The sequence below is a fragment of the Oncorhynchus gorbuscha genome, linkage group LG13 (assembly GCF_021184085.1).
Source record: "Oncorhynchus gorbuscha isolate QuinsamMale2020 ecotype Even-year linkage group LG13, OgorEven_v1.0, whole genome shotgun sequence".
Taxonomy (NCBI): domain Eukaryota; kingdom Metazoa; phylum Chordata; class Actinopteri; order Salmoniformes; family Salmonidae; genus Oncorhynchus; species Oncorhynchus gorbuscha.
The window spans coordinates 23,973,422-23,997,434 of NC_060185.1; the positions used below are offsets into that span (position 1 = coordinate 23,973,422).

General features: G+C 46.4%; 1 protein-coding gene across 1 annotated transcript; it reads left to right on the plus strand.

Moving 5' to 3' along the window:
• Positions 1 to 38: 38 nt before the first annotated feature.
• Positions 39 to 23,887, plus strand: LOC123992599 (26S proteasome non-ATPase regulatory subunit 2). The gene is made up of 20 exons (XM_046293861.1): positions 39 to 211; positions 1,115 to 1,171; positions 1,410 to 1,574; positions 2,124 to 2,245; positions 2,389 to 2,613; positions 8,344 to 8,502; positions 9,852 to 9,996; positions 13,340 to 13,400; positions 13,502 to 13,648; positions 19,684 to 19,790; positions 19,913 to 20,040; positions 20,231 to 20,318; positions 20,473 to 20,737; positions 20,877 to 21,022; positions 21,240 to 21,323; positions 21,459 to 21,627; positions 21,928 to 22,022; positions 22,130 to 22,256; positions 22,576 to 22,694; positions 23,002 to 23,887. Exons 1-20 carry the CDS (start codon positions 107 to 109, stop codon positions 23,182 to 23,184), a joined length of 2,697 nt encoding a protein of 898 aa, XP_046149817.1. The 5' UTR covers positions 39 to 106; the 3' UTR covers positions 23,185 to 23,887.
• Positions 23,888 to 24,013: the final 126 nt, after the last annotated feature.

Here is a 24,013-nt window from a genome sequence, read left to right on the forward strand (position 1 = left end):
GGTGGCGGTAGAACACTATTGATGTCAGCAAACTTCCACGGTTCTGAAGAGAGGAAGTCTCCTGTTCTTCAGTTTATCCGTAGCCGAATTTCCTAAAACACCAACCATGGAGGACGCAAAAAAGAAAGAGAAAAAGCAGTCCGAAAAGACACAGGAAAAGGAGATTAAGCCGACAGGGAAGGACAAGGATAAAAAAGAAGAGCAAGAACTGGTGATTTGTGCCACTTTTCTAAACACTTTGAACAAGGGAAGCAGAGCAGCGTTTTTGCCTGAGTCACTCACTGCCTGGTTGACATGGTTGAACAGGCCGAAAGCGTTGTCATTCAAAATAATAACCAACTGTTTGAGTCTGCTTTAATGAAAAGTATGTCATGGCTGGCTATGTATCAGGTGCCAACAATTAAGATTGTTGTTTCCGATTGAAAGCGAGCTATAAAACACGTATCCATCTCGTTAACGTTAGCAAAGCCAGTAGTTGGCTGTGCTAGCTAACGTTAGCTAACAATTGCTAATGACAGGCCAGAAATGAACTACCGATAGATGGACTAAAAGTTAGCTAAGTAGTTAGGTAGCCAAGTTACAATAACGTAACGTTAACTAGCTAAATGACGTTAGTGTTGCTTTGTAAACAACTCGCTAATGTTGTTACAATACAGATAGTGACTTTGCAACTGCACTAAATTAACCTGCCTGTCGTTATCAGATGTTCTTGTTGAGAGTAACTAGATACCTATATGTGTTATGATCAGTGATGTTTGATTGCTAGGTGGGTATAGTTATTACGTGTGGTTTGTTTAGCTAGCTATTTACATATGGGTTTGTAAACGTATTAGCGAGTACAGTACATTAGCCAATTTCAGATAGGCAACGTTGGATATAGCTAGTTATCAGGGCAACCCTTCCATCCGTCGACAATGCCAATGGTATAGGACCGGTGTATGACAGAATGCTCCAATATTTATCAGTTAGCAAATTGCAGAGCCTTTCATTGCTTTAGGTTCCTGTTGGAACACACACTGTTCTTTGTTTACTGTGCAGGGTTTGTTTAAAAGTTTTTAATTTCCTATGTTGAATCTGTCATACTGTAATGTCAGTTCCTTTCATTTCTCTCCAGTCTGATGAGGACAAACAGCTGCAAGAAGAGCTGGAGATGATGGTGGAGAGGCTTGGTGTGAGTACCACTACCACAAGGACTGCTAAACCTCGTCTGGTTTTGCTTTGGACATTCTGGGACTATAGCTCTTTATTATTCTTTCTTTTTTAAACTGTACATAAGGTGTTAGTATGGGAGTCAGTCATTTACACACACTGCAAGTCTTTGGTGATTATCCATATAAAATAACATTATTTGTACTTATGCAATGTACACCTCCCCGCCCCCTTTCTCTCTCTCAAACACCCATCCACAGGAGACAGACACGTCTCTATACCGGCCTGCTCTAGAGGAGCTGCGCAGGCAGATCCGCTCTTCCACCACCTCCATGACCTCTGTACCTAAGCCCCTGAAGTTCCTGCGGCCACACTATGGCAAGCTCAAAGAGATCTACGAGGGCATGGCGCCTGGCGAGAACAAGGTGGGAATACCGATGGCTATGTCCTTGCTAAATAGATAACTGTGACAGTCGGGAAAACAGGAGATAGGGATGGCAAGACTTTATTGCTAACTTTCCCTGTCTGCTTTTACTCCCAGTACTTTATTGGGTAAATCACCAACGTTTTGGATTCACTGTTCCTTCAGGGTGGCATCACTGTGCCTTCTTCAGGGACCCTGATGCCAAAACGTTGGTGATTTACCCAATAAATTACTGTGAGTAAAAGCAGACAGGGAAAGGAAGCAATAAAGTCTTGCCATCCCTATAGGCAGCACCTCTACATAAAATAATTTTCTCTCGGTGTGCGCTAGCTCATGTTTTTTGTTGTTGTAGCTTTTACTTTATAACCACAAAATCGTGATGAATTTATTTTACAATGTTACTGGAGATACGGAAAATTTAACAATGATACTTACCTAGTATATTGGACATTTCAGATCTAGATGGCACTAGGGATTCATGTTCAGAAGGACCCATCGTAACTGTCATTATAGAAACATCCAGCTAAATCTTGTCTGTTTTGTTTTGCAGAGTTTCTGTGCGGATGTGGTGTCGGTCTTGGCTATGACAATGAGTGGGGAGCGGGAGTGTCTGAAATACCGTCTGCTGGGCTCCCAGGAGGAGCTGGCGTCCTGGGGTCATGAATACGTCAGGTAGGATACAGGACGCCAATCCAAACGGCTAACAATGCATACAGGGGGGAATCCTACCTTCTACTTAAGGAGAATTTTCACTTAGTCATGCTTTAACAATGGTAGACAAAGTCAAAATTACCCAAACTCTGCTGTGTATTTAGGCACCTGGCAGGTGAGGTGGCCAAAGAGTGGCAGGAGGTTGAGGAGAGTGATAAGACGCAACAGGAGACTCTGCTAAAGCTTGTGAAGGAGATTGTGCCCTACAACATGGCTCACAACGCTGAGCACGAGGCCTGTGACCTGTTGATGGAGATTGAGAGACTAGATATGCTGGAGCTCTATATAGATGACAATGCATATGCCAAGGTCTGCCTCTACCTCACCAGGTGAGTGGACAACACACACTCCTTACCACATGAGGGGCAAACATATGTACAGTTGAAGTCCGACGTTTACATACACCTTAGCCAAATACATTTAAACTCAGTTTTTCACAATTCCTAACATTTAATCCTCGTAAAGATTTCCTATCTTCAGTCAGTTAGGATCACTACTTTATTTTAAGAATGTGAAATGTCAGAATAATAGTAGAGAGAGAATTATTTATTTCATCACATGCCCGGTGGGTCAGAAGTTACACACAGTTGTGGGCAAAATTTTGAGAATGACACAAATATTAATTTCTACAAAGTTTGCTGCTTCAGTGTCTTTAGATGTTACTGAAGTATAATTACAAGCATTTCATAAGTGTCAAAGGCTTTTATTGACAATTACATGAAGTTGATGCAAAGAGTCAAATATTTGTATTGACCCCTTTTCTCTGCAATCCGCCCTGGCATGCTGCTGTAAATTAACTTCTTTATTTATTTTGTTTTTTATTTTACCTTTTTATTCAACCAGGTAGGCTAGTTGAGAACAAGTTCTTATTTACAACTGCGACCTGGCCAAGATAAAGCATAGCAGTGCGAACAGACAACAACACAGAGTTACACAATAAAGTAAACAATAAACAAGTCAATAACACAGTAGAAAAAAAGAAAAGGTCTATATACATTGTGTGCAAAAGGCATGAGGAGGTAGGCGAATAATTACAATTTAGCAGATTAGCACTGGAGTGATAAATGATCAGATGGTCATGTGCAGGTAGAGATACTGGTGTGCAAAAGAGCCGAAAAGTAAATAAATAAAAACCGTATGGGATGAGGTAGGTAAATTGGGTGGGCTATTTGCCGATAGACTATGTACAGCTGCAGCGATCGGTTAGCTGCTCAGATAGCAGATGTTTGAAATTGGTGAGGGAGATAAAAGTCTCCAACTTCAACGATTTTTGCAATTTGTTCCAGTCACAGGCAGCAGAGAACTGGATGGAAAGGCGGCCAAATGAGGTGTTGGCTTTAGGATGATCAGTGAGATACACCTGCTGGAGCGCGTGCTATGGGTGGGTGTTGCCATCATGACCAGTGAACTGAGATCAGGCGGAGCTTTACCTAGCATGGACTTGTAGATGACCTGGAGCCAGTGGGTCTGGCGACGAATATTTAGCGAGGGCCAGCCGACTAGAGCATACAGGTCGCAATGGTGGGTGGTATAAGGTGGGCCACATCCTGACTGATGGCAGCCAAGTCTTGCATAATCAATGCTTGAGTTTGTCAGAATTTGTGGGGTTTTGTTTGTCTACCCCTCTCTTGAGGATTGACCACACGTTCTCAATAGGATTACGGTCTGGAGAGTTTCCTGGCCATGGACCCAAAATGTCGATGTTTTGTTCCCCGAGCCACTTAGTTATCACTTTTGCCTTATGGCAAGGTGCTCCATCATGCTGGAAAAGGCATTGTTCGTCACCAAACTGTTCCTGGATGGTTGGGAGAAGTTGCTCTCGGATGATGTGTTGGTACCCTTCTTTATTCATGGCTGTGTTCTGAGGCAAAGTTGCGAGTGAGCCCACTCCCTTGGCTGAGAAGCAACCCCACACATGAATGGTCTCAGGATGCTTTACTGTTGGCATTACACAAGACTGATGGTAGCTAGTGCATCTAAAACTTAGGGGGTGGGGTGAGAGGGATTACTTAACCTATCCTAGGTATTCCTTAAAGAGGTGGGGTTTCAGGTGTCTCCGGAAGGTGGTGATTGACTCCGCTGTCCTGGCGTCGTGAGGGAGTTTGTTCCACCATTGGGGGCCAGGGCAGCGAACAGTTTTGACTGGGCTGAGCGGGAGCTGTACTTCCTCAGTGGTAGGGAGGCGAGCAGGCCAGAGGTGGATGAACGCAGTGCCCTTGTTTGGGTGTAGGGCCTGATCAGAGCCTGGAGGTACTGAGGTGCCGTTCCCCACAGCTCCGTAGGCAAGCACCATGGTCTTGTAGCGGATGCGAGCTTCAACTGGAAGCCAGTGGAGAGAACGGAGGAGCGGGGTGACGTGAGAGAACTTGGGAAGGTTGAACACCAGACGGGCTGCGGCGTTCTGGATGAGTTGAAGGGGTTTAATGGCACAGGCAGGGAGCCCAGCCAACAGCGAGTTGCAGTAATCCAGACGGGAGATGACAAGTGCCTGGATTAGGACCTGCGCCGCTTCCTGTGTGAGGCAGGGTCGTACTCTGCGGATGTTGTAGAGCATGAACCTACAGGAACGGGCCACCGCCTTGATGTTAGTTGAGAACGACAGGGTGTTGTCCAGGATCACGCCAAGGTTCTTGGCGCTCTGGGAGGAGGACACAATGGAGTTGTCAACCGTGATGGCGAGATCATGGAACGGGCAGTCCTTCCCCGGGAGGAAGAGCAGCTCCGTCTTGCCGAGGTTCAGCTTGAGGTGGTGATCCGTCATCCACACTGATATGTCTGCCAGACATGCAGAGATGCGATTCGCCACCTGGTCATCAGAAGGGGGAAAGGAGAAGATTAATTGTGTGTCGTCTGCATAGCAATGATAAGAGAGACCATGTGAGGTTATGACAGAGCCAAGTGACTTGGTGTATAGCGAGAATAGGAGAGGGCCAAGAACAGAGCCCTGGGGGACACCAGTGGTGAGAGCGCGTGGTGAGGAGACAGATTCTCGCCACGCCACCTGGTAGGAGCGACCTGTCAGGTAGGACGCAATCCAAGCGTGGGCCGCGCCGGAGATGCCCAACTCGGAGAGGGTGGAGAGGAGGATCTGATGGTTCACAGTATCGAAGGCAGCCGATAGATCTAGAAGGATGAGAGCAGAGGAGAGAGAGTTAGCTTTAGCAGTGCGGAGCGCCTCCGTGATACAGAGGAGAGCAGTCTCAGTTGAATGACTAGTCTTGAAACCTGACTGATTTGGATCAAGAAGGTCATTCAGAGAGAGATAGCGGGAGAGCTGGCCAAGGACGGCACGTTCAAGAGTTTTGGAGAGAAAAGAAAGAAGGGATACTGGTCTGTAATTGTTGACATCGGAGGGATCGAGTGTAGGTTTTTTCAGAAGGGGTGCAACTCTCGCTCTCTTGAAGACGGAAGGGACGTAGCCAACGGTCAGGGATGAGTTGATGAGCGAGGTGAGGTAAGGGAGAAGGTCTCCGGAAATGGTCTGGAGAAGAGAGGAGGGGATAGGGTCAAGCGGGCAGGTTGTTGGGCGGCCGGCCGTCACAAGACGCGAGATTTCATCTGGAGAGAGAGGGGAGAAAGAGGTCAGAGCACAGGGTAGGGCAGTGTGAGCAGAACCAGCGGTGTCGTTTGACTTAGCAAACGAGGATCGGATGTCGTCGACCTTCTTTTCAAAATGGTTGACGAAGTCATCTGCAGAGAGGGAGCTTCCTAGGGTTAGAGGCAGATGCTTGGAATTTAGCGTGGTAGAAAGTGGCTTTAGCAGCAGAGACAGAGGAGGAAAATGTAGAGAGGAGGGAGTGAAAGGATGCCAGGTCCGCAGGGAGGCGAGTTTTCCTCCATTTCCGCTCGGCTGCCCGGAGCCCTGTTCTGTGAGCTCGCAATGAGTCATCGAGCCACGGAGCGGGAGGGAGGACCGAGCCGGCCTGGAGGATAGGGGACATAGAGAGTCAAGGGATGCAGAGAGGGAGGAGAGGAGGGTTGAGGAGGCAGAATCAGGAGATAGGTGGGAGAAGGTTTGAGCGGAGGGAAGAGATGATAGGATGGAAGAGGAGAGAGTAGCGGGGGAGAGAGAGCGAAGGTTGGGACGGCGCGATACCATCCGAGTAGGGGCAGTGTGGGAGGTGTTGGATGAGAGCGAGAGGGAAAAGGATACAAGGCAGTGGTCGGAGACTTGGAGGGGAGTTGCAATGAGGTTAGTGGAAGAACAGCATCTAGTAAAGACACCAGGCCATCCTCCAAAAGTCTTTCTCACACTGTGCGTGCAGATGCCCTCACACCTGCTTGCTGCCATTCCTGAGCAAGCTCTGTACTGGTGGTGCCCCGATCCCGCAGCTGAATCAACTTTAGGAGACGGTCCTGGCGCTTGCTGGACTTTATTGGGCGCCCTGAAGCCGCCTTCACAACAATTGAACCACTCTCCTTGAAGTTCTTGATGATCCGATAAATGGTTGATTTAGGTGCAATCTTACTGGCAGCAATATCCTTTGCCTGTGAAGCCCTTTTTGTGCAAAGCGATGACGACGGCATGTGTTTCCTTGCACCATTGTTGACAAAGGAAGAACAATGATTCCAAGCACCACCCTCCTTTTGAAGCTTCCAGTCTGTTATTCAAACTCAATCAGCATGACAGAGTGATCTCCAGCCTTGTCCTCGTCAACACACACCTGTGCTAATGAGAGAATCACTGACATGATGTCAGCTGATCCTTTTCGTGGCAGGGCTGAAATGCAGTGGAAATGTTTTTGGGGGGGATTCAGTTCATTTGCATGGCAAAGAGGGACTTTGCAATTAATTGCAATTCATCTGATCACTCTTCATAATATTCTGGAGTATATGCAAATTGCCATCATATAAACTGAGGCAGCAGACTTTGTGAAAATTAATATTTGCCATCTATTTTGTGAAGTGCACCAGTCCTTCCTGCATGAAGCACCCCCACAATCTGATGCTGCCACCCCTGTGCTTCATGGTTGGAATGGTGTTCTTTGGCTGCAAGCCTCCCCCTTTTTTTCCTCCAAACATAATGATGGTCATTATGGCCAAACAGTTATATTTTTGTTTCTTCAGAACAGATGACATTTCTCCAAAAAGTATGATCTTTGTCCCTAATGTGCAGTTGCAAACCGTAGTCTGGCTTTTTAATGGCAGTTTTGGATCAGTGGCTTCTTCCTTGCTGAGCGGCCTTTCAGGTTGTTGATCGTTTTACTGTGGATATAGATACTTTTGTACCTGTTTCCTCCAGCATCTTCACAAGGTCCTTTGCTGTTGTTCTGGGATTGATTTGCACTTTTTGCAACACAGTACGTTCATCTCTAAGAGACAGAACGTGTCTCCTTCCTGAGTGGTATGATGACTGCATGGTCCCATGGTGTTTATACTTGAGTACTATGGTTTGTACAGATGAACATGGTACCTTCAGGCGTTATGAAATTGCTCCCAAGGATGAACCAGACTTGTGGAGGTATACAAAAAAAAGAATCTGAGGTCTTGGCTGATTTATTTTGATTTTCCCATGATGCCAAGAAAAGAGGCACTGAGTTTGAAGGTAGGCCTTGAAATACATCCACAGGTACACCTCCAATTGACTCAAATGATGTCAATTAGCCTATCAGAAGCTTCTAAAGCCATGACATCATTTTCTGGAATGTTCCAAGCTGTTTAAAAGCACAGTCAACTTAGTGTATGTAAACTTCTGACCCACTAGAATTGTGATAGTGAAATAATCTGTCTGTAAACAATTGTTGTGTAATTTCTTGTGTCATGCACAAAGTAGATGTCCTAACCGACTTGACAAACTATAGTTTAACATTTGTTACATTTGTGGAGTGGTTGATAAACACGTTTTAATGACTCCAACCTAAGTGTATGTAAACTTCTGACTTCAACTGTACCTTCACTCACACACACACACGTTCAAACACCTGTACCACATTCTGCTTCTGCCTCAATACACCTGTAGTGTGCTAACAGCAGCCTGAAGAGACAAAAGGAAGTTCCTCTCTTCAGTAATCCTAAACCCCTCTGCCATTCCTCTCTCCTTCTCTCTCCCTCCATTCCAGCTGTGTGAGCTATGTCCCTGAGCCAGAGAACTCTGCCCTGTTAAAGTGTTCCCTGAACATCTTCAGGAAGTTTAACCGTTACCCAGAGGCCCTGAGGCTGGCCTTGATGCTGAACGATGTGGAACTGGTGGAGAACATCTTCACCTCCTGCAAAGACATGTAATGACGGACTCATTCACTGCATTCTCTCTTGCTGAATTATCTCACACCAACACTTTCACTAAAAGTGCTACTGCTAAAATAAAGGAAACACTTGAGTAAATGAGGGATACAAAGTATATTGAAAGCAGTTGCGGTGCAAGAGTTCATTCATTCTTAAGTCTAAGCTTTTTGGGGGGGGGGGGGTTCTAAGCTTACATGGAGGTGTATTACGTCGGTCATAATATAGATAATTTAGCTTTTTGAGTTTTAGGATCCTAGATAGTGAAAAAAATGTATACAAAAAATAGGTTATTGAATTTTCTCTTTACTCCTTTAGACCAGAGAAACTTGTTGAATAACACATGTATAAATGGTAAAGACTAACAAGGTTTTGAAGTATTTGTCGTATATCTAGGAGATATAAAAAAGCTCAGGAAAGATGATTATTTTTTACACATATTTAACCTTTTTTTGTCTAGGCACAAAACTACCTTCATACATACATGCATACATAAATGTTTTAAAACTGGTACCGGTTACCTTAAAACAACTCCCAAGCCGCTGGTGGAGGTCGTAGAGCAAAACGGACAACACCATCCTGTTTGTGAGATTCTCCACATTCCATAGTGGTTGCAGACCCGTCAAACTGTTCAGATGCTACAGATATTTTTGTGAAGAGGTCGATTTTTTGGGATGTCTCATGGTCTGGCAAACACTGCTCTCGGTCTGCCACCTTTCACCGCAGATGCAGAAGTGCAACATCGGCGGATACAGTGGATTGAGACCCATCTAATGGAGAAGTAATAACACATCTCTTAAACTGACAGATTTTTATGGGGATTTTTAAAATTATGTTGCTTAGATGCCTCAATCGACTCTAGGGGATTAAGCTATTAAAACATCTCATCATGCTTAGAGTTGCCCATAATGTACCATGGCTAGAAGAGATCTGAGACTTTAAAAGATCGGTCTCAAAGTAGCATAGGGAGTTTAAAGGGGTGTGTGTCTTCGTCACCATATCTCAATCTAGTTGAACACTTATGGGAGATTAGCGGTGCCTGAGCGGTGCCTGAGAGCGCTTTCCACCGCCATCAACAAAACACCAAATTATGGAATTTCTCATGGAAGAATGGTGTCTCATCCCTCCAATAGTGTTCCAGATACTTGTAAAATCTATTCCTAGGCACATTGAAGCTGTTCTGGCAGCTCGTGGTGGCTCAACGCCCTATTAAGACACTATGTTGATGTTTCCTTTATTTTGTCAGTTCCATATTTACTCATATTTTCAACTGACAATCATTCAGCAGTGTTTTCCATAGTTAATGATGTGCATGATGAGTTGACCGTTTAGTGGGTGTTTCCTGTAGCGTGATCCAGAAGGAGATGGCCTTCATGTTGGGACGACACGGCATGTTCCTGGAGCTCAACGAGGACGTGGAGGACTACGAGGACCTGACGGAGATAATGTCCAACGTCCAGCTCAACAGCAATTTCCTGGCCCTGGCCCGAGAGGTAAGGGGAGGGTTAGAGGGGTGAGAGAGGGTAGACTACTAGAGAAAGGGGATGGGGTTGGAAGAGTGAAACTGTTTCAAATCAAATATAATTTTATTGGTCACATACACATGGTTAGCAGATGTTAATGCGAGTGAAGCGAAATACTTGTGCTTAGAGTTCCGACAATGCAGTAATATCTAACAATTCCCCAACTATCTAATACACACACATCTAAAGGGGTGAATGAGAATATGTACATATAAATACACTGCTCAAAAAAATAAAGGGAACACTTAAACAACACAATGTAACTCCAAGTCAATCACACTTCTGTGAAATCAAACTATCCACTTAGGAAGCAACACTGACAATAAATTTCACATGCTGTCGTGCAAATGGAATAGACAACAGGTGGAAATTATAGGCAATTAGCAAGACTCCCCCAATAACTCCCCCAATAAAGGAGTGTTTCTCCAAGTGGTGACCACAGACCACTTCTCATTTCCTATGCTTCCTGGCTGATGTTTTGGTCACTTTTGAATGCTGGCGGTGCTTTCACGCTAGTGGTAGTATGAGACGGAGTCTACAACCCACACAAGTGGCTCAGATAGTGCAGCTCATCCAGGATGGCACATCAATGCGAGCTGTGGCAAGAAGGTTTGCTGTGTCTGTCAGCGTAGTGTTCAGAGCATGGAGGCACTACCAGGAGACAGGCCAGTACATCAGGAGACGTGGAGGAGGCCGTAGGAGGGCAACAACCCAGCAGCAGGACCGCTACCTCTGCCTTTGTGCAAGGAGGAGCACTGCCAGAGCCCTGAAAAATGACCTCCAGCAGGCCACAAATGTGCATGTCTGCTCAAACGGTCAGAAACAGACTCCATGAGGGTGGTATGAGGACCCGACGTCCACAGTTGTGGGTTGTGCTTACAGCCCAACACCATGCAGGACGTTTTGCATTTGCCAGAGAACACCAAGATTGGCAAATTCGCCCTGGCGCCCTGTGCTCTTCACAGATGAACGCAGGTTCACACTGAGCACATGTGACAGACGTGACAGAGTCTGGAGACGCCGTGGAGAAAGTTCTGCTGCCTGCAACATCCTCCAGCATGACCGGTTTGGCGGTGGGTCAGTCATGGTGTGGGGTGTCATTTCTTTGGGGGGGCCACACAGCTCTCCATGTGCTCGCCAGAGGTAGCCTGACTGCCATTAGGTACCGAGATGAGATCCTCAGACCCCTTGTGAGACCATATGCTGGTGCGGTTGGCACTGGGTTCCTCCTAATGCAAGACAATGCTAGACCTCATGTGGCTGGAGTGTGTCAGCAGTTCCTGCAAGAGGAAGGCATCGATGCTATGGACTGTCCCGCCCGTTCCCCAGACCTGAATCCAATTGAGCACATCTCGGACATCATGTCTCGCTCCATCCACCAACGCCACGTTGCACCACAGACGGTCCAGGAGTTGGCGGATGCTTTTAGTCCAGGTCTGGGAGGAGATCCCTCAGGAGACCATCCACCAGTGGAGGTGACATGATCCTTGACTTGTCTCTCAAAGCACTTCATGATGACAAGTGAGTGCTACGGGCGGTAGTCATTTAGTTATCTTTGCCTTCTTGGGTACAGGAACAATGGTGGTCATCTTGAAGCATGTGTGGACAGCTGACTGGGATAGGGAGCGATTGAATATGTCCGTAAAGACAAAGTGGTCAAAGGTGTTTAGAAGCGTGACGTCGATGTCTGTGAAGTGGCTGGATTTCTTTTTGCAGTCTGTGATTTCCTGTAGACCCTGCCACATATGTCTCATGTCTGAGCCGTTGAATTGCGACTCCACTTTGTCTCTGTACCGGCATTTCGCTTGTTGGATTGCCTTGCAGAGGAAATAACTACACTGTTTACATTCGGACATATTCCCAGACCTCTTTCCATGGTTAAATTCAGGGATTCGCTCTCAGTTTTGTGCGAATGCCGACCATCCATCCACTGTTTCTGATTAACGTAGGTTTTAATAGTCACAGTGAGTACAACATCTCCAATGCACTTCCTTATAAACTCACTCGGATTCAACGTATAGATCAATGTTGTTCTCGGTGGCGGACCAGAACATATCCCAGTCCACGTGATCGAAACAATCTTGAAGCATGGATTCTGATATGTCAGACCAGCGTTGAGTGGTTCTCGTCACTGGTACATCCTGTTTTGAATTTCTGCCTATAGGACGGTAGGAGCAAGATTGCGTCGTTGTCGGATTTGCCGACGGGAGGGCTTTGTATGCATCGCGGAAGTTAGAGTTGCTGTGGTCGAGTATTACCCCTGCGAGTACTGCGATCAATTTGCTGATAAAATTGAGGTAGTCTTGTTAAAATCCCCAGCTACAATAAATGCAGCCTCCGGATATATGGTTTCCATTTTACATAGAGTCCAGTGAAGTTCCTTGAGGGCCGTCGTGGTGTCTGCTTGAGGGGGAATGTACACAGCTGTGACGATAACTGACGAGAATTCTCTTGAGGTAAATTGGCGGCATTTGATTGTATGGAATTCTAGGTCGGGTGAGCAGAAGGACTTGAGTTCCTTTATGTTGTTATGATTACACCATGAGTCGTTAAACATGAAGCATACACCCCCACCCTTCCACTTCCCAGAGAGGTGGTTCTCTGTCGGCGCGATATATGGAGAAGCCCGGTGGCTGAACCGATTCCGACAACATATCCCGAGAGAGCAATGTTACAATCTCTGATATCTCTCTGGAAGGCAACCCTTGCTCGAATTTCGTCTACCTTGTTGTCAAGCGACTGGACATTGGTGAGTAGTATACTCGAGAGTGGTGGGCGACGTGCACGTCTACGTAGCTTGACCAGGAGGCCGCTCCGTCTGGCCCTTCTGCGGCACTGTTGTTTTTGGTCGGCTTCTGTGATTAGATCCATTGTCCTGGGTGGTGGTCCAAACAGAGGATCCGCTTCGGGAAAGTCAATGTTGGTAAGTTGACGTCACTCTTATATCCAATTGGAGCAGGACTAATGAGTGGGTCACTGTTCAAGTCAGTGGATGGAGTGTGACTGACAGTGGGGACTGTGTGTGTGTTGGAGATGGGGAGGTATTTAGAGTAGGGCCACAGAGAGAGGAATTTGATGTGTAGAGAAGAGTCAGAGGACGGTGCTCCATTGGATGTTGTTGAGAGGGGGAAATGGAGGAGACTTGAAGGTACTAAGAGGAGTGTGAAAGAGGGGTCAGGGTTGGAGAATAATGGTGCATAGAGTGAGAGAAGAGATGAGGCTGGAGGATAATGAACAGCTGGCTGGTCTCGTGAATAAACCAGTTAGTGAAAGAGAAAGCGAGCCAATAACACACTGTTCCCTTTCTTTACAGTTGGACATCATGGAACCCAAAGTCCCAGATGACATCTACAAAACCCACCTAGAGAACAACAGTGAGTTGTCCTTTACTACAACAGCGCACTAATTGTCCTGGTCATGTTATCACACACCTTTCCTCATCCTCCCTCTTATCGCGCCATCTTCTGTCTGTCAGGGTTTGGAGGAAGTGGTTCCCAAGTGGACTCTGCTCGTATGAACCTGGCATCCTCGTTTGTCAACGGCTTCGTCAACGCAGGGTTCGGACAGGACAAGCTGCTCACAGATGATGGCAACAAATGGCTGTACAAAAACAAAGATCATGGTGAGAAACCCCTTTTCCCCCCCACACAGACACAGCCTCACATCCCTTTCTGAGGCTCATGGTTTACATTTTTTAGGGCTTGACTGAAAATGTTTCATGTTCTGTGGTTCGACAGTGAGTACTAGTCTCATGAATCTAGGATTCTTAGCAGCAACTTAATGTACAGTGCCTTGCAAAAGTATTCACCCCTCTTGACGTTTTTCCTATTTTGTTGCTTTAAAACCTGTAATTTAAATGGATTTTTATTTGGATTTCATGTAATGGACATACGCAAAATAGTCCAAATTGGTGAAGTGAAATAAAAAAAATCACTTCCCGTTTCGAAAGAATAAAATAAAAATTTTAAGGAAAAGTGGTGCGTGCATATGTATTCACCCCCTTTGCTATGAAGCCCCTATATAAGATCTGGTGCCACCAATTACCTTCAGAAGTCACATAGTTAGATTGCACACAGGTGGACTTTATTTAACTAAGTGTCACATGATCTCAGTATATATACACCTATTCTGAAAGGCCCCAGAGTCTGCAACATCACCAAGCAAGCGGCACCATGAAGACCAAGGAGCTCTCCAAACAGGTCAGGGACACAGTTGTGAAGAAGTACAGATCAGGGTTGGGTTATAAAAAAATCAGAAACTTTGAACATCCCATGGAGCACCATTTAAAATCCATTATAAGAATATGGCACCACAATAAACCTGCCAAAAGAGGGCCGCCCACCAAAACTCACAGACCAGGCAAGGAGGGTATTAATCAGAGAGGCAACAAAGAGTCCAAAGATAACCCTGAAGGAGCTGCAAAGCTCCACAGCGGAGATTGGCGTATCTGTCCATAGGACCACTTTAAGCCGGACACTCCACAGAGCTGGGCTTTACGGAGGAGTGGCCAAAAAAAAATCAGCAAACATGTTAAGTGTTCTCCAAAAGGCATGTGGGAGACTCTCCAAACATAGGGAAGAAGGTACTCTGGTTAGATGAGACTAAAACTGAGCTTTTTGGCCTTCAAGGAAAACGCTATGTCTGGCACAAACCCAACACCCCACACCATCCCCAAAGTGAAGCATGGTGGAGGCAGCATCATGCTGTGGGTATAATTTTAATCGACAGGGACTGGGAAACTGGTCAGAATTGAATGAATGATGGATGGCGCTAAATACAGGGAAATTCTTGAGGGAAACCTGTTTAAGTCTTCCAGAGATTTGAGGTGGTTCACCTTCCAGCAGGATAATGACCCTAAGCATACTGCTAAAGCAACACTTTAGTGGTTTATGGGGAAACATTTAAATGACTTGGAATGGCCTAGTCAAAGCCCAGACCTCAATCCAATTGAGAATCTGCGGTATGTCTTAAAGATTGCTGTACACCAGCGGAACCCATCCAACTTGAAGGAGCTGGAGCAGTTTTCCTTGAAGAATGGGCAAAAATCCCAGTGGTTAGATGTGCCAAGCTTATAGAGACATACCCCAAGAGACTTGCAGCTGTAATTGCTGCAAAAGGTGGGCTCTACAAAGTGCTGACTTTGGGGGTGTGAATAGTTATGCACACTCAAGTTACCTGTTTTTTTTGTGTTATTTCTTTGTTTCACAAGAAAAAATATTTTGCATCTTCAAAGTGGTAGATTTAAATCAAATGATTACAAGCCCCCCAAAAATCTATTTTCATTCCAGGTTGTAAAGCAACGAAATAGGAAAAATGCCAAGGGAGTGAATATTTTTGCAAGGCACTGTATCACCTTCATTGCTAATCCTTAATTGCAAGCATGAGGATTGTGAAAAAAGTTTTCCGAGCCCCCAACCAATTTTTTTAATTTTTTTTATTTGTGTTTAACTATGTGATAAAAAAATATATTAAAAATGTATTTTGTACATAATGTTGCCTAGTGGTTAGAGCGTTGGACTAGTAACCGAAAGGTTGCAAGTTCGAATCACAGAGCTGACAAGGTACAAATCTGTCGTTCTGCCCCTGAACAGGCAGTTAACCCACTGTTCCTAGGCCATCATTGAAAATAAGAATTTGTTCTTAACTGACTTGCCTAGTAAAATTAAAGTCAAATGTAAATTTAAAAAATGATGACTGAAAATAACTTCTGGACATCAGGACTGCGATTTACTGACCACGGACTGGCAGAATCCTTTTCCTCCTTTAACGAGTGTGATGAGCCCGACGCAAACCAACATGCTGCTTTCTCGGGAACAGGCCCAGATCCCCGTGATTTGCATTTAGAGGAGGCAGAGAAAAGGGGACTGGAGAGCGGGCTGCCTGCTGAGAATTCGTAGGCGATCGAATAAACCCCCACTTCCTTTCCATTCTACTAGCAAACGTGCAATCTTTGGACAATAAAATAGATCTACGCAGAAGATTAAACCTCAACGGGACATTCAAAACTAATAACTTATGCTTCGTGGAGTTGTGGTTGTACGATGACTCTCAACTGGCTGGTTATACACTGCAACAACAGGATAGAACAGCAGGGTCTGGTAAGACGAGGGGCGGCAGACTGTAGTTTTGTAAATAAGAGCTGGTGCATGATATCTAAGGACTTCTCGAGCTACTGCTCGCCTGAGGTAATGTGGTAGTTTTCATCTGTATTTTCCGTAGGTACTTACATACCACCTCAGTCAGAGGCTGGCACTAAGACCGTATTCAATGAGCTGTTTTCCGCCATAAGCAAGCAGAAAAATGCTCACCCAGAGGCGGCGATCCTAGAAGCCGGGGACTTAAATCCAGAGAAACTTAAATCCATTTTTTCCAAATTTATATCGGCATGTTAATTGTGCAACCAGATGAAAAAAACTCTGAACTACCTTACTCCACAGACTCATACAATGCTCGCCCTCCATTTGTCTAATCTGACCATAATTCTATCCTCCCGATTCCTGCTTACAAGCTAAAATAACAGCAGGAAGCACCAGTGACTAGATCAATAAAAGTGGTCAGAGGAAGCAGATGCTAAACTACAGGACTGTTTTGCTAGCACAGACTGGAATATGTTCTGGGATTCCTCCAATGACATTGAGCAGTACACATTAGTTATTGGCTTCATCAATAAGTGCATCGATGACGTCGTCCCAACAGTGACCGTACATACATGCCCCCACAGTAACCGTATGTACATACCCCAACCAGAAACCATGGGTTACAGGCAACATCCACACGGAGCTAAAGGCTAGAGCGGCCGCTTTCAAGGAGCAGGACTAACCCAGCTCATAAGATATTCCGCTATGCCCTCCGACAAACCATCAAACAGGCAAAGCGTCAATACAGGACTAAGATCGAGTCGTACTACACCAGCTCTGACACTCGTTGGATTTGGCAGGGCTTGCGAACCATTTTAGACCACAAAGGGAAGCACTGCCAAGACCTGCCCAGTGACACGAGCCTACCAGAGGAGCTAAACTACTTCTATGTTCGCTTCGTGACAAATAACACTGAAACATGCATGAGAGCACCAGCTGTTCAGGAAGACCGTGTGCTCACGCTCTCCACAGCCGACCTTTTAAACAGGTCAAAATTCACAAGGCCGCAGGACCAGAGGGATTACCAGGGTGTGTACTGCGAGCAATACCAACATGTTTTAAGCAGACCACCATAGTCCCTGTACCCAATGACACTAAGGTAACTTGCCTAAATGACTACCGACCCGTAGTACTCACGTCTGTAGCCATGAAGTGCTTTGAAAGGCTGGTCATGGCTCACATCAACACCGTAATCCCAGAAACCCCAGACCCACTCCAATTTGCATACTGCCCCAACAAATCCACATATTATGCTATATTTATTGCATTCCACACTGCCCTTTCTCACCTGGACAAAAGGAACACCTACGTGAGAATGCTATTTATTGACTACAGCTCAGTGTTAAACACCAGAGTGCCCTCAAAGCTCATCAATAAGCAAAGGACCCTGGAATTAAGAACCTCCCTCTGCAACTGGATCCTGGAGTTCCTGACAGGCCACCCCACGCTGATCCTCAACACGGGGGCCCCTCAGGGGTGTGTGCTCAGCTCCCTCCTGTACCTCCTGTTCACCCACGACTGCACGGCCAGGCACGACTCCAACACCATCATTAAGTTTGCCGATGACACAACATTGGTTGATCACAGACAACGACGAGCCAGCCTATAGGGAGGTCAGAGACATGGCTGCGTTGTGCCAGGATAACAACCTCTCCCTCAACGTGATCAAGACAAAGGAGATGATTGTGGACTTCAGGAAAAATAGTACAGAGTATGGCCACATTCTCATCGATGGGGCTGTAGTGGAGCAGGTTGAGAGCTTCAAATTCCTTGGTGTCCACATCACCAACAAACTAACATGGTCCAATCACACCAAGACAGTTGTGAAGAGGGCACGACAAAACCTATTCCGCCTCAGGAGACTAAAAAGATTTGGCATGGGTCCTTAGATCCTAAAAAGGTTCTACAGCTGCACCATCGAGAGCATCCTGACTGGTTGCATCACTGCCTGGTATGGCAACTGCTTGGTCTCTGACCGCAAGTAACTACAGAGGGTAGTGCGTACAGCCCGGTACAACAAGTCAAAATGAGGCTCAGTAGTGTGTATGACCTCCCTACAACACCTGGGCATGCTCCTGATGAGGTGACGGATGGTCTCCTGAGGGATCTCCTCCCAGACCTGGACTAAAGCATCTGCCAACTCCTGGACCGTCTGTGGTGCAACGTGGCGTTGGAGGATGGAGCGAGACATGATGTCCCAGATGTGCTCAATTGGATTTAGGTCTGGGGAACGGGCGGGCCAGTCCATAGCATCAATGCCTTCCTCTTGCAGGAACTGCTGACACACTCCAGCCACATGAGGTCTAGCATTGTCTTGCATTAGGAGGAACCCAGGGCCAACCCCACCAGCATATGGTCTCATAAAGGGTCTGAGGATCTCATCTCGGTACCTAATGGCAGTCAGGCTACCTCTGGCGAGCACATGGAGAGCTGTGTGGCCCCCCCAAAGAAATGACACCCCACACCATGACTGACCCACTGCCAAACCGGTCATGCTGGAGGATGTTGAAGGCAGCAGAACGTTCTCCACAAGGTCTACAGACTGTCACGTCTGTCACATGTGCTCAGTGTGAAACTGCTTTAATCTGTGAAGAGCACAGGGCGCCAGTGGCGAATTTGCCAATCTTGGTGTTCTCTGGCAAATGCCAAACGTCCTGCACGGTGTTGGGCTGTAAGCACAACCCCCACGTGTGGACGTCAGGCCCTCATACCACCCTCATGGAGTCTGTTTCTGACCGTTTGAGCAGACACATGCACATTTGTGGCCTGCTGGAGGTCATTTTTCAGGGCTCTGGCATTGCTCCTCCTGCTCCTCCTTGCACAAAGGCGGAGGTAGCGGTCCTGCTGCTGGGTTGTTACCCACCTACGGCCTCCTCCATGTTACCCACCTACGGCCTCCACTGCCTGAGCCACTTGTGTGGGTTGTAGACTCAGTCTCATACTACCACTAGAGTGAAAGCACTGCCAGCATTCAAAAGTGACCAAAACATCAGCCAGGAAGCATAGGAGCTGAGAAGTGGTCTGTGGTCACCACCAGGATGCTCTCGATGGTGCAGCTGTGTGTCTTGCTAATTGCCTATAATTTCCACCTGTTGTCTATTCCATTTGCACAAAAGCATGTGAAATTTATTGTCAATCAGTGTTGCTTCCTAAGTGGACAGTTTGATTTCACAGAAGTGTGATTGACTTGGAGTTACATTGTTGTTTAAGTGTTCCCTTTATTTTTTGGAGCAGTGTATTAATGAACCGGTGCCCCCGCACATTGACTCTACCTGTACACCCCTGTATATAGTCTGGCGATTGTTATTTGGCTGCTGCTCTTTAATGACTTGTTACTTTTATTTCTTATCTGTATTTGTTTTAAACTGCATTGTTGGTTTGGGGCTCATAAGTAAGCATTTCACTGTAAGGTCTACTACACCTGTTGTATTCGGCAAGTGATACATATAATTTTATTTCAATAACAAAAATAATATTGCTGTTGTGTAAATGTTGATGCTAATTCTGTGTTTCTCTCCAGGTATGCTGAGTGCTGCAGCCTCTCTGGGGATGATCCTGCTGTGGGATGTGGACGGTGGTCTGACACAGATAGACAAATACCTCTACTCCTCAGAGGACTACATAAAGGTCAGCGCACACACTCACCCTCTTACCAAACACCCTGCATTAAAACCCTCCGTACCACAACCTTCACAGCACCCAGAAAAGCCTTACAAATGCTATTAATGTAGATATTTCTCTCCCTGTAGTCGGGGGCCCTCCTGGCTTGTGGCATAGTGAACTCTGGGGTTAGGAACGAGTGTGACCCGGCCCTGGCTCTGCTGTCAGACTACGTCCTCCACAACAGCAACGTCATGCGGATTGGAGCCATCTTCGGGTAAGGAGAGATGGAAATGGGTGTTCGGTCCCAAATCAACCCCTAGCCGCTACTGCCTGTCACCTCTTACACATTAAAGACCTTTGTTGAGGTCTGTTTAGTCCTTTCTTAGCACTGTATAATCTCTGCCTGTTAAAAGTACTTGTTTCTGGTAGGGTTTGTCCCCCTGACCTTTCCCCTCTATCTTCAGCCTGGGCCTAGCGTACGCTGGCTCGAACCGTGAGGATGTCCTCTCTCTGCTGCTGCCTGTGATGGTAGACTCCAAGTCCAGCATGGAGGTACGGGTGTGTGTGTGTGTGTGTGTGTGTGTGTGTGTGTGTGTGTGTGTGTGTGTGTGTGTGTAGTTACAAAGTTTGTCCGGGTTTAAGTCAAGTACACATCCACACTCATTAAACCCAGCTCACTGTCCCATGTTACTTGTCACACACTCAGGTGGCAGGTGTGACAGCACTGGCTTGCGGTATGATCGCCGTGGGCTCGTGTAACGGTGATGTCACCTCCACCATCGTCCAGACCATCATGGAGAAGAGTGAGCTGGAGCTGAAAGACACATACGCCCGCTGGCTGCCCCTGGGCCTGGGCCTCAACCACCTGGGTAAAGGGGAGGCCATTGAGACCACCCTGGCAGCGCTGCAGGTTGTGCCTGAGCCCTTCCGCAGCTTTGCCAACACCCTGGTGGACGTCTGTGCCTATGCAGGTCAGTCTCATCATAGCTCCATTTTGTCTCCAATTTTTTTTTATGTATATATAATATATTTATACCGGTGATCTCATTGAGATTTACAAGAAATGGCTTGTATATTTATCCTATATTTATCTGTTTCTCTCCATGCCAGGTTCTGGTAACGTACTGAAGGTGCAGCAGCTTCTCCACATCTGCAGTGAGCACTATGAAGCCAAGGAAAAGGAGGAGGAAAAAGACAAGAAGGATAAGAAGGACAAAGACAAGAAAGAGAGTGCAGCCGACATGGGCTCCCACCAGGTATGCCAGGCTTTTGTTAATAAAGGAGTGTCAGGTAGCCTAGCATTTAAGAGCGTTGGGCCAGTAACCCAAAAGGTCGCTGGTTTGAATCCCAGAGCAGACTAGGTGAAAAATGTGTTGGTGGCCTTGAGCAAGGTGCGAAATGACAAAATATAATCTGAGTGGTTTGAATGAGATTTGATATTGAACTAATTTGCTCTCTGCTTCCCCCTCCCAGGGTGTGGCTGTCCTGGGTATTGCACTCATTGCCATGGGAGAAGAGATTGGCTCAGAGATGGCACTACGGGCATTTGGGCACCTGGTCAGTCTAACCTCGGACCTGTTAATATGTTTGGGGTTGATTCAGCCATTTCACTTGATCCAACCATCCCACATCTGTTTTTCTCTTTCTCTCCTTTGTCTTGCCTTCCTTCTCTCACCTCACTCACTCTCCTAGTTGCGGTATGGAGAGCCTACTCTGAGGCGTGCAGTGCCTCTGGCCTTGGCCCTGATCTCTGTGTCGAATCCTCGCCTCAACATCCTGGACACACTCAGCAAGTTCTCCCACGATGCTGACCCAGAGGTTTCCCACAACTCTATCTTTGCCATGGGCATGGTGGGCAGCGGTGAGTGGACCCTGGCATTACTGGGCAATGGGCTCTATTGTGTGCCTACTGTCTGGAACCCAATCAGTCAGTGGCTTCATTATTATATTGAGAAGTTAGATTGATTTGCCTCACTAAGTTATCACAATGTTCCCCTGTAATTATTCCTCATCCTTGAATAGGAAACAACATACCATTATAACTGAATTCACTGTGCCAGATGATATCAAAGTATGAGACTGTCTCCACTGACTGTGTCTCGAGCTGTGGATGGTTGCCATGAGAACTCACTAACTCACGGCTCCATCTCTCTGTCCGCAGGAACAAACAATGCCCGCCTGGCTGCCATGCTGAGGCAGCTGGCTCAGTACCATGCCAAAGACCCCAACAACCTCTTCATGGTCCGACTGGCACAGGTGGGTAGCAAAAAGAGGTGCCGCTCTGGCACTCTAACCTGTGTGTTTAGAGAGAGGGGGAGAGTATGAGTCTGTCTCCTAACCCTTGCTCTGTGCCATGTCCACAGGGTCTGACTCACCTGGGTAAAGGGACATTGACGCTGTGTCCGTACCACAGTGACAGGCAGCTGATGAGTCAGGTGGCTGTGGCAGGACTACTCACTGTCCTAGTCTCCTTCCTCGACGTCAAGAATAGTGAGACCTTTTCCTCATTAATCTACCTTCACCATTCCTTTTATTTGCCTGTCCCTACCCTCCCTTTTTCCATGTCCTTGTGTTTAGGGTTGGGGTGAAGTTGATTTCTGTTGATTCATTTGAGGAAGTGAACTGAATTTCAATGAAAATTCCACATAGAAAACAATTGGCATCTGTTCAACTCCTGAATGGCATTGGCCCTTGCCCAGGTTATTTTATGTTAGGTAGGTAGTAAGTCTGCTGAATGTCTTAACCTGGGTCTGAGTATTTGGCTGTTTGTGTTGACATCGCCCCCTGCTGTTTCCTGTGTGTGCTCCAGTAATCCTGGGGAAGTCTCACTACGTTCTCTACGGCCTGGTGGCTGCCATGCAGCCCCGTATGCTGGTCACCTTCGACGAGGAGCTGAGACCGCTGCCCGTGTCCGTCAGGGTGGGACAGGTAAGCCTGTTGCTCACGCGATGCTCTTAATAAGAGCCTGTGTGATTAGCTTCATATTTAAAATGTAATGTTAGTTAAGGATTAACCAAGATGGTGTGATGAAGGCCGAAATGCCAGCACGATATGACGCGATGCTTTGCAAGTAGAATGTGCTTGATTCTTTTCATTTTAACTATGGTTGAACATCTCTAATGCAAAGTAACGTGTAGATGTGCAAGTGCTTTTTACTCTCAAGATTAGGACGTAATGCCATAAGATGGTAGAGTGGACTTGACCTCATGGTTCATGTAATGTAATTGTTCCATAGGCGGTGGACGTAGTTGGCCAGGCCGGTAAGCCCAAAGCCATCACAGGTTTCCAGACCCACACCACGCCGGTGCTCCTGGCCCATGGAGAGAGGGCAGAGCTGGCCACAGAGGAGTATCTCCCCGTCACCCCCATCCTGGAGGGCTTTGTCATCCTCCGCAAGAACCCCAACTACGATGCCTAGAATGTGCCCTATTGTCCTCCCCTTGTACCCACGCTACTCCTTACCGGTCTCTCGTTGGTAGCCCTCCCTGACTCTTTAAGACCTCATATTTTACTACTTTATTCCATGTCTGAAAAGAGCCAGGAAGGCCTACCCCTCTTTCTATTGTCAACAGCCTCTGTGAAAATATATGGTTGTGTTCTGGGTGGTCAATCTAACCGGCGCAGGGAGTGGAAACTGTCCCCTCATTCACACTATTTAGATTGGATTCCTCTTTGTCCTGATCTAGGATCAGTTCCTCATAAATATATTAAACCAGCTCTTTTAGGCTCCACAAATATATAACTGATCTAGGGTCAACTGTCAGAAGGGAACTGTTCAGCCTCTCCCTGCTTCTCATTCAGCCTCCAAAGCTACATTTTCACAGGCATCTCAATTTTTATTTTTTTTCCACTAATTGGTCTTTTGACCAATCAGATAATTTTCAGAGCAGGTCTGATTGGTCTAAAGACTAATTTAGTGGGGGGAAAATGAATTGGGCTGCCTGTGTAAATGCAGCCCTAGTGATGAACAACATAAGCTCAGTCCACATCAATACTACAACCGGTTTCTCTTTCCCACATGACAACCTCTTTTTTTGTAATTAGAGCATGGAAAATGTGTCCTTCAGTTTTGTTGGTTTTGTTACAGTACTGTAAAGGTTAAAATAAAAGTTTTAAACTCATTTGTTGGAATTGTCTGTTATACCTGAGGGACAAGTTTCTGAAAGATACATTTCATAACACAGCTGGCAGATCTGGATGGCTAATAATGAAACTGAGCAGTGGAGAGGTACTGAAGTGAGATTTGG

What these genes read in the sequence shown, in the direction of transcription:
- LOC123992599 (XM_046293861.1), top strand. Translation starts at nt 107, where the DNA reads ATGGAGGACGCAAAAAAGAAAGAGAAAAAGCAGTCCGAAAAGACACAG. An exon ending in AAAAAGAAGAGCAAGAACTG is followed by an intron (nt 212 to 1,114) that starts GTGATTTGTGCC and finishes ATTTCTCTCCAG; the next exon opens with TCTGATGAGGACAAACAGCT. An exon ending in TGGCGCCTGGCGAGAACAAG is followed by an intron (nt 1,575 to 2,123) that starts GTGGGAATACCG and finishes TTTGTTTTGCAG; the next exon opens with AGTTTCTGTGCGGATGTGGT.